The following is a 10,541-nucleotide window of genomic DNA, read 5'->3' on the forward strand; positions in this document are numbered from 1 at the left end:
ATCAAGAATGGTCCACCATCCAAAGGACATCCAGCCAATTAAAAACAATTTAGTCCAATCAATGTTGCTAAAGATCATGTGGCTGTGCATGGTACTGATTTATGTCTGTCTGTGTGTGTGTGTGTGTGTGTGTATGTGTGCGAGTGGACGTGTTTAACTATTCTTGTGGGGACCAGAAGTCCTAGGAGCTAGGGTTAGAGTTAGGGTTAGAAGCTAGGGTTAGGTTTAGGGTTAAGGTTACGTTTTTGGGTTAAGGTTAGGGTAAGAGTACGGGTTAGGGTTAGGGAAATGTCACGATCGTCGTAACTTTGAAGAAGAGTTGACCAAGGCGCAGCGTGAGAAAAATACATACTTCTTTATTATTAAGAAGACGAACACGAATATTTATATAAACGAACAAAACAACAAACAGACGACCGTGAAGCTATTCAAACAAAATAGTGCTGACACTAAACACTACACATAGACACCTACACTCAACACAAACCCATACACTCTACCCAAAACCCCCTATACCATACAACCACCCAAGACGAGACAAATACACAAACATCCCCCCTGTCACACCCTGACCTAACCAAAATATTACAGAAAATAAAGATAACTAAGGCCAGGGCGTGACAGGAAAAAAGGTTTTTGGATGGGACTGAATTGTGTCCCCCCACAAGGTTAGCTGTACAAGGCTGTGTGTTTGTGTGCGCAAGTAAAATAATTGTAATAATACTTGTAGACTAGTTGAACACCAATGCCATCCTCCTCTCATTCATGTTGGCAAAACAGTGAATGTTTTGGAGAGTAATACTCAGTAATGTGTTGTATTGGATTTTCCCCAAACGCAACACTTTGTATTCAGGACAAAAATATAATTTCTTTGACACATTTTTTTCAATTTTACTGTAGTGTCTTGTTGCAAACAGGATGCATGTTTTGTAATATTTGTATTCTGTACAGGCATCCTTTTTTTCACTCTGTCATTTAGGTTAGTATTGTGGAGTAACTACAATGTTGTTGATCCATCATCAGTTTTCTCCTATCACAGCCATTAAGGTCTGTAACTGTTTTAAAATCACCATTGGCCTCATGGTGCAATCCCTGAGTGGTTTTCTTCCTCTCCGAGATGAGGCAGTCATTCAGACCCATAGGGCGGCGCACAATTGGCCCATCGTCGTCCGGGTTAGGGGAGGGTTTGGCCGTCAGGGCTGTCCTTGTCCCATCGCGCACTAGAGACTCCTGTGGCTGGCCGGGCGCAGTGCACGCTGACACGGTCACCAGTTGCACAGTGTTTCCTCTGACACATTGGTGCGACTGGCTTCCGGATTAAGTGGGCATTGTGTCAAGAAGCAGTGCGGCTTGGTTGGGTTGTGTTTTGGAGGATGCTCGGCTCTCGAACTTCGCCTCTCCCGAGTCCGTACTGGAGTTGAAGCGATGAGACAAGACTGTAACTACCAATTGGATACCACAAAATTGGGGAGAAAATGGGGTAAAAAAAAACGACAAAAAAAACTATTATAGCACCTAAATCAAATCTGACAATTTTATGGGCTTTCCTCTGACACTGCCTATTATATAGGTCCTGGATGGCAGGAAGCTTGGCCCCGGTGATGTACTAGGCCGTACTCACTACCCTCTGTAAAGCTTTATGGTCAGATGCCGAGCAGTTGCCATACCAGGCGGTGATGCAACCGGTCAGGATGCTCTCGATGGTGCGGCTGTATAACTTTTTGAGGATATGGGGACCCATGCCAAATCTTTTCAGTCTTTACACAGAGTGAGTCCATGCAATTTCTTATTTGACAAATGTTTACTCCTGAACGTATTTATGCTTGCCATAACAAAGGGTTTGAATACTTATTGACTCGAGACATTTCAGCTTTTCATTTTTAATTAATTTGTAAAAATGAATAAAAACATAATTCCACATTGACATTATGAGGAATTGTGTGTAGGCCAGTGATAAAAAAATCAAAATTTAATCGATTGTAAATTCAGACTGTAACACAATTTTTTTTGTAAAAAGTCAAGGGGTGTGAATACTTTCTAAAGGCACTGTAATCGTATTACTTTCAGTTACTTTTATATTACTTTCCCCTAAAGAGGCGCAGGTTAGCGTGCTTCGTCATGAATCTTGTTCTGGAGTCAGCTTTGCAGAGTGGTCATTAGCTGGCACAGCCACAAAGTCATACAATCTGATGATTTTTAACCTAACCCTAAACTTAACCACACGGCTAATCCTAATGCTTAACCTTACATTTATGCAAATTTGTGTTTTCCTTAATTTGTACAATATAGTCCATTTTGACTTTGCAGCTGGCCCATCTAGCGGAATTAGTTCTGCCTCAAGGACAAGACTCATCCCAATAAACGTTAACCTGCTCAAGAGGCATTAAATGAAGAATAAAAAAATATTACCAATTGAACGACATCTATTGCAGGATAAGTCAATGTTAGAGTTTACATAGCTGGCCATAATGGATGTTGCATTTTACTTAGATATGTAGGCTTCTACTACAGATAATAATATTATTAGGCTATATCTTTACATAAAATAAAAAAAAGTCATTCCAATTAATTTAATATCCCTTGATCTTCAAGAATATGACTTGGAAATATGGCAAAATATATATAAATATAGCCAAACGGTTTTGCCTGAGTATAACCCAAAAACGAAGGACTTATTAGCCTACTCTGTTGTTTATAATTTTGTAGTCATTGAGGACTGATTGGGCTCATTGCTTCGAGTTGGGGGAAAAATGCACAACACCACGGGGGAGTTTAGAATGGAGGAACTCCCTTAAACTTTTATTCCACAGGCTGGGATCCGCACTGCAGCTGTTCCAAGAGCGCATTTTTCACTGGCTGTCCACTAGTCAAAAAAACAATGATTGATAAGCAGCTTAAACTTCTTCAATTCAACCATTATTGGGTTAAAATACACGTACACATTTGTGAACAGCCATACACAACAACCACAATCCTTAAGGCACAAATAGCTAAATGAGAGAGCAGCAGTGTAATTCTCATCAATCTGCTATGTCGATATCAATAATCATTTATATCCGTATCGCCCGTAGGCTACACCACTGCTGTCGTATACCTCCAAGTGTTTATTCAAGTTGGATAATCTTTGGATGCCGATAGCAGTCGCACCATTGGAAGACATACTTTGGATTGTAGCGTACTAGAGGTCGACCGATTAGCGTACTAGAGGCATGGCCGATTAATTATGGCCGATTTCAAGTTTTCATAACAATCGGTAATTGGCATTTTTGGACGCCGATTATGGCCGATTACATTGCACTCCACGAGGAGACTGCGTGGCAGGCTGACCACCTGTTACGCGAGTGCAGCAAGGAGCCAAGGTAAGTTGCTAGCTAGCATTAGACTTATCTTACAAAAAACAATCAATCTTAACATAATCACTAGTTAACTACACATGGTTGATGATATTACTAGTTTAACTAGCTTGTCCTGTGTTGCAAATAATCAATGTGGTGCCTGTTAATTTATCATTGAATCACAACCTACTTCGCGAAACTGGTGATTATTTAACAAGCGCATTCGTGAAAAAAGCACTGTCGTTGCACCAGTGTACCTAACCATAAACATCAATGCCTTTCTTAAAATCAATACACAAGTATATATTTGTAATCCTGCATATTTAGTTAAAAGAAATTCATGTTTGCAGGCAATATTAACTAGGGAAATTGTATCACTTCTCTTGCGTTCTGTGCAGCAGTTTGGGCCACCTGGCTTGTTGCGAACTGTGTGAAGACCATTTCTTCCTAACAAAGACAGTAATTAATTTGCCAGAATTTTACATAATTATGACATAACATTGAAGGTTGTGCAATGTAACAGTGATATTTAGACTTATGGATGCCACCCGTTCGATAAAATACGGAACGGTTCCGGTATTTCACTGAAAGAATAAATGTTTTGTTTTCGAAATGATAGTTTCCGGATTTGACCATATTAATGACCTAAGGCTCGAATTTTTGTGTGTTTAATATATTATAATTAAGCCTATGATTTGATATGATAGAGCAGTCTGACTGAGCGATGGTAGGCAGCAGCAGGCTCGTAAGCATTCATTCAAACAGCACTTTCCTGCATTTGCCAGCAGCTCTTCGCAATGCTTGAAGCACAGCGCTGTTTATGACTTTAAGCCTATCAACTCCCGAGATTAGGCTGGCAATACTATAGTGCCTATAAGAACATCCAATAGTCAAACGTATATGAAATACAAATGGTATAGAGAGAAATAGTTCTATAATTCCTATAATAACTACAACCTAAATCTTCTTAACTGGGAATATTGAAGACTCATGTTAAAAGGAACCACCAGCTTTCATATGTTCTCATGTTCTGAGCAAGGAACTTAAACGTTAGTTTTTTTACATGGCACATATTGCACTTTTACTTTCTTCTCCAACACTGTGTTTTTGCATTATTTAAACCAAATGTAACATGTTTCATTATTTATTTGTCGCGGCCGTTGTAAGAAGTGGACCAAAGTGCAGCGTCGTGAGCGTACATTTTCCTTTTATTTCAATGTCGCCAACAAAACAAGAAACGAAAGCACAACCGTGAAGCTTACAGGGCATAAGTGCCACTAACAAAAGTCAACTACCCACAACGAAAGGAGGGAAAAAGAGCTACCTAAGTATGGTTCCCAATCAGAGACAACGATAGACAGCTGTCCCTGATTGAGAACCATACCCGGCCAAAACATAGAAACACAAAATCATAGAAAACAAAACATAGAATGCCCACCCCAAATCACACCCTGACCAAACCAAATAGAGACATAAAAAGGCTCTCTAAGGTCAGGGCGTGACATTATTTGAGACTAAATCGATTTTTATTTATGTATTATATTAAGTTAAAATAAAAGTGTTCATTCAGTATTGTTGTAATTGTCATAAAAAATCATTGTCATCAGAAATCGGCCGATTAATCGGCATCAGCTTTTTTTGGTCCTCTAATAATCGGTATTGGTATCGGCGTTGAAATATCATAATCGGTCAACCTCTATAGCCTACAATAAATGGCTATTCCTGCTCTTTTCCTGCAATCCATCAAACGCATATGGTATTATAGTTGTGTCTGACTTGTGGTCAGACTCGATTAGGTGGAACAAACTTAAACTTGTGCCTTTTTTCAATGCTGATTTGAATGTCATTGAGAAAGCAGAAAGGGGCCCAAAAAAAATCTAGAAGTAATCATCTAGTTTTTCAACGTTTTGGAACTTTCAGATAGAAATGTGCTATGTAGAACAAACATGTCTCTCTGACATGTTGAATAAGGAATAACGTTGGCTTTATTCATGGTATTTTCATATGCAACGTTCTAAGAATGTCTTGCAACTTAACTTGGCCCTGGCAACATTACCAGTAGCCTCAATGCAAATATTTGGTGGCACAGAAAGAATGGAAAAGGGAGAGCAAATAGTTTATTGACTAAATTCCACTTGCTACTACACTATATCACACTGGGTAAGTAACTTTATTTTAAGTTAATGTTGACCCGGTGACTCAGACTTGAGCACTTGGATCACGACTTGAGCACTGGCTCTCTGACTTCAGCCATAGGGACTCGTGACTCGAGCACAGGGGACTTGGGCCTCGATTTGGACTCGAGGTTTAGTGACTCGACTACATCATTGGGCGAAACAGTCATTAACTCCAGTTCAAAGTCATTAGCCCCCGTTCTACTTTTGGACATCAGTGTGGCTGCGGCGTCTGTGGAATGCTGATAACAATGGCAAGGACACAACCAAGTGATGGAGGTGCAACCCATTCCACTTTGCCAATACTTTGCAGCACCATCTGGTGATTGCGCTACTCTCGCTCTCTTTCTCTCTCTGCACTCCTGTGTGTCTGTTTGTTTTGTATGTAATATCTACGTAGGCTGAATTAGGAATTTACATGGCATAAATAATTCTTATATATATTTATTCTGTTGGGAAGAGAATAGGATGTTATGCAGAAAAATACTGTACGTTGGTAAGACAATGACATGTATGTTGGTGCACATGGATGTCAGTGACTTATGTTTACTGTAGGTTACTGAGGGAACACAAATGTGATGTGACTAAAATGTGACAAAAATGAAAGGACATTTAGTTTACTAAAATGGCCCACTGTTTTCATCATTTGGACAATAACTAGACCAAATCATTATTCAAGTGACACAAATGTGTCTAAGACTAAATGATACTTTAGTCAAAATGACTAAGTCTAGACTAAATCTAAAAAAAGAGTGCCAAAATGAACACTGGTTCATAATAATGATGCAGCAGTTCTCATCATGCTTCAGATAATGTTTTTAAATTGTCTATGAAATAAACATTGCGTGTGCTAACACTAAGATTCCTAGGTGGAAGGTTATCTTTCTGTAGGCTTTCATGTGCTGTGGATTCTGCCTTTCGTTAGGTACTAAATCCCCAAAAACACAATTGTAAAGGTGCCCTCAGAAAATTACATCGCCAAGTTGCCAACCCAATATTGGCACCTGTTTACAATTATGTTTGTCTCCCTTTGTGTGTGTTTGGGCGGGTTTGTGTGAATGTTTGTGTTGGTGTGTGTGTCTGTCAGATCTCGGCTGGCTGATTTCCAGCACAACTGCCAGCCCTCGTCCCATTCTCCCTCTGGCTGTATGAGAGAGAGTGGAGCCGTCTGCCTTAAGGCCTACGCTGGACTCATAGGTGAGCTGGCGAAAGAACAAGATCGAGGGGGTGGATGAAATGAGATGGAGGGAAGGGATGCAAGAGGGATTAACAACACAAGGAAGGAACAATGCTAGAGATAGAGTTCTGAGTTGACTCCAATGGCCTTATAATCAGATCAATGTTGTTAGCTCTTGCTAACCCCAGGGTATAGGTAGGCACTCATTTCATAGCCAATTGCCTTGTTTGGCTTTGGATCAAACGTTCCAAAGTTCGTATAGAAGTCAGGCCTGCTGACACATCTCTAATCAACAACCTCCTCCAGGCACCATCATGACCCCCAACTACGTGAACAATATCAGTATGGACGTGTCCCAGTGGTGCAGCTGTGAGGGCAGTGGGAACCAGTGGCAGGACTGTCTGCGCATCCTGCACATGTTTGACAGCAACGTCTGTCTGCGTGAGTAACACTCCCTCAACCGCCTACAATGACATCCCCTAGAGGCTGCTCCAGCAATATCCCTGGTCCTGTGAGCCCACTTGAAATCAGCAGATCACACAAATAGATTAGCGGGCGCTCTGTAGCCCGGTAGCCCTAGAGAGCTGACTACTTGTTCTGTATGGTATACTGTAGCCCAGTACTTCATTACAATATTGATGGACAGCAGTGTTAATTGAAACTGTTTCATTCGTGTCTGATTCCCATATTGCAACTGAGGTGAATAGCTGAACGATTGCCATGCCTCAATGCCCAGTTGATTAACGCATTCATGGCTGCTATGAATAATGGAATGTTCTGAGGACATTTGGCCTCATCGGCAGTGGGTATAATGGGGATGATGGGGATGATGATAATGCTGATGATAATGTGGGTGGTGGTGGTAATGATGATGTCTGCTGTTGTGTCTCAGGTAATGCTATCAGTTATTTGGGTGGCTCTTCCCCTCGCCCTGTGCAGAGCACGACTCTGCCACCTCGTCGCCACGCGTCTGCCACTCCCTCCCCCCGCATCTTTCAGGACAAGATCAATGTCAACGTTTTATCAGAACGCAACAGTGTGAGTATAAGTACTCTTCGTTGCCTCACCAAACCCAGACTGCTTAAATACTGTACAGTAACTTTAAAAAAATGGTGGCCGAAAAGCTTTTTTCGGTAGGTTCTCACTGAGATGCTCTGTGATTTGCATGATGACCTACGGTGTGACGTGAGTGCCAACAGAGCTGCCTGAGTGTCAAAGTTCACGCACAGAACTGACCTGATATATACTCCCAACACATCTGACTCAACACACGGCTCACGGTCACAGTCAACACATTACTGTTGCGTTGAACAAGACCCAGCACCTCCCTTTTTACCTTTACTTCCCTTTATTTCTCCCAATCTTTCTGTCCCTTTCCCTATCTCTCTCTCACTCACTGTGCGTGAGGATTAGCCAGAGGTGTTTGCAGGAGGGAGCATCAATCCTCTTGTGTTGATGTTAATTTATTCACACCCATCTGTCTCCTCTCCCCCTTTCTCTTGTCATCCTAATCCCTCTCACTCGCTTTCTCCTCTCCTCCGCTACAATCCTTTACACCGTTCCAATCCCTCCCCTCTCTTCTTTCCCCCTAACCTCTAAACCTCCCTCCCTCTGAGTGCAGGTTGTAGATGTTCCTATGTAATACACTTATTTTCTTCCACTTTCTTCTCCTCACTCTGGTGATCTTATTCCGTGACCAAGACGCTCACCTTTCTTTCTAATAATAAAGATGCTGACACCTTTCGAATCGGGATTCAACACCTACATTGAAAAGCAACTTTTAACGCTGAGTTGCTTTTATTCTCTGTCAGGAGGCTCATGATAGCTAGATACCTATTCCACACAAATAATGGATCGTTTTAACGAGCTTGTTTACTGCCAAGATGTTTCATATTTACAACAAGCAGATACACTATGGACTGACTGTATGTGATGGTTAATTACCTGCAAATTCCATTCGCTCTATTCAGGGGTGCAACTTTCACAGGGGACGGGCGGGACATGTCCCCCCCACATTCTGAAATTGCATTTTTGTCCCCCACCAGTTTTATCATTGGAATGTGATACACAACGAGGCAATTGTGTGCTTTAGGACTATGCGGACGCCTACCAAGCAGTCGGGTAGGCTGTTTGGAGTGTTTATCCGACCGGATATTTAAAAAACAATGTGTGTCCCCCACTTCTAAAACCAAAGGTGCGCCCCTGGCTCTGTTTGAATTCTGAATTATCACATTCCCTCTCTCTCTCAGGTGAAAGACACTGAAGAGGAAGAAGAGGAGGAAAGTCAGGAATTCAACGTTATCCCTCAATATTCTGAGAAGGAGAAGTCTAGTGTGGGCTCCGGGGCCCGAGGGGGCCATAGAGGAGCGGCAGGCCAAACAGTACCCATGCTGCCTCTGCTGCTGCCCGCTGCCATGCTGGGCTGGGGGTGTCAGGGTTAACGAACCCCCCTACTACCTCCCTTATGCTCAGCTACAGTATCACATCCACTGGGTCACCTCCACCATGGCAATGAGATAGAATGGACTGATGGGGAGACTTAAGGCTGAGGGAAGAACGACCACAAGGAGGAAATGGACATTTCTTCTGTTTTACATTACTTTCATTATTTCTGTTTTACTTTCTTACTTTCCAACAACTGGTCCTTTTCTGTAATCTCTATCTTTCCTCTCCTGCTCTGTCTACTTGCGATCTGTTTTAGTATTCATAGCTGCCCATCTCTTTGCTCCTCTCTCACATAAGTAGACGTAGTTGAACAACCTGGGCCGATAAATAAGTCAATGGCTGAATTAATAAGGTCTGTCTGGATGAATCGATATGGCTGTCTGTCCGGTGCCTGTCTCAAGATTGGCTATCCAGCTCCACTCTCCCTCTTCATGAGGAGCTCATCGCCCAAGGCCAGTAAACAGCACCTATCTCAAAGAAAACATGACCAGTGATTGGTGGAACCATGACAGTTCATTCCTTTGATTTTTGTGCCATGCCATGCCTCACCTCACCTTTTCTTTCTCCTTCGTTAACTTCCTTTCTTTCATCATCCCTTGGATACGAGGGTTGTTGGGCAAGCCACTCTGTGCTAAACCATAGAGACCTCTGTTGCACTTCCTTCCTGTCTCTATGTTGCTCTCCTTGTTTGCACCCCTCTTCACCACCTCAGACTAGATGCCACTGACCTCTCCAGTTTGTACACCACTTATTCTCAGCCCTGTGGAGGAGATCTGAGAAACCCACCACAGGCACAATAATTATACCAAATTCGAATAATGACAATGGCAGAGGAAAACAACATGAAATCAGATGGCTCAGCGGGCAGGTGCTGGGGCCGTCTGGATTTGAGCTCAGGGGAGAGAGGAACCAATTTACTGCTGTCTGCAGTTCACAAGTGCTCTCTATCCCTAGGTGTTGTTATAGTTTTGGAGAGACACTATCACACTTAGCTATACCTTTCCTGCCTGTGTTTGAGTAGGAGGAGGGGGGGGGGGGGGGGGGGGTACTATAGAGCCTCTGGCAGCTCTGATCATTGAGCATCACATTGAGCCTCTTTCTCGCTGCCTGATAAATCTTTTGCTGATGTTAATGTTTTTCTTTCTTGCATCGCTCATTTTCTTGTGAACTTGCAAAATTAACTCCCACCTGAGGGGAAGTAGGTAAAGGGCTGTCGGTGATAGTTAAAGGGGGAAACTACTCGACTGTGGAATTGTGTACGTGACTTGTATTCATCGACTTCTTTCCGTTCTAGAGAGAGATGTTAGATCTGACTCATGCTCTCACAGATACTACATGATGCTAAAACGAGATAAATATTTACAGGGCATATTTGTGCTGCAGCTCTTTACATCATCTGCCACCAGTGAG

General features: G+C 42.3%; 1 protein-coding gene across 1 annotated transcript in view; it reads left to right on the top strand.

Annotated features, from left to right (window-relative positions):
- The window catches only part of LOC120057584 (GDNF family receptor alpha-4-like), a 52,207-nt gene extending 43,080 nt beyond the window's left edge, over nucleotides 1-9,127 (top strand). Inside the window, exons 8-11 of the mRNA XM_039006160.1 lie at nucleotides 6,597-6,706; nucleotides 6,993-7,127; nucleotides 7,579-7,724; nucleotides 8,936-9,127. Of these exons, the coding sequence (XP_038862088.1) occupies nucleotides 6,597-6,706; nucleotides 6,993-7,127; nucleotides 7,579-7,724; nucleotides 8,936-9,127 (583 nt within the window). The remainder of the gene's footprint in view (nucleotides 1-6,596; nucleotides 6,707-6,992; nucleotides 7,128-7,578; nucleotides 7,725-8,935) is intronic.
- The last annotated feature ends 1,414 nt before the right edge of the window (nucleotides 9,128-10,541 follow it).

The sequence above is a fragment of the Salvelinus namaycush genome, chromosome 12 (genome assembly GCF_016432855.1).
Source record: "Salvelinus namaycush isolate Seneca chromosome 12, SaNama_1.0, whole genome shotgun sequence".
In the NCBI taxonomy this organism is placed as follows: Eukaryota; Metazoa; Chordata; class Actinopteri; order Salmoniformes; family Salmonidae; genus Salvelinus; species Salvelinus namaycush.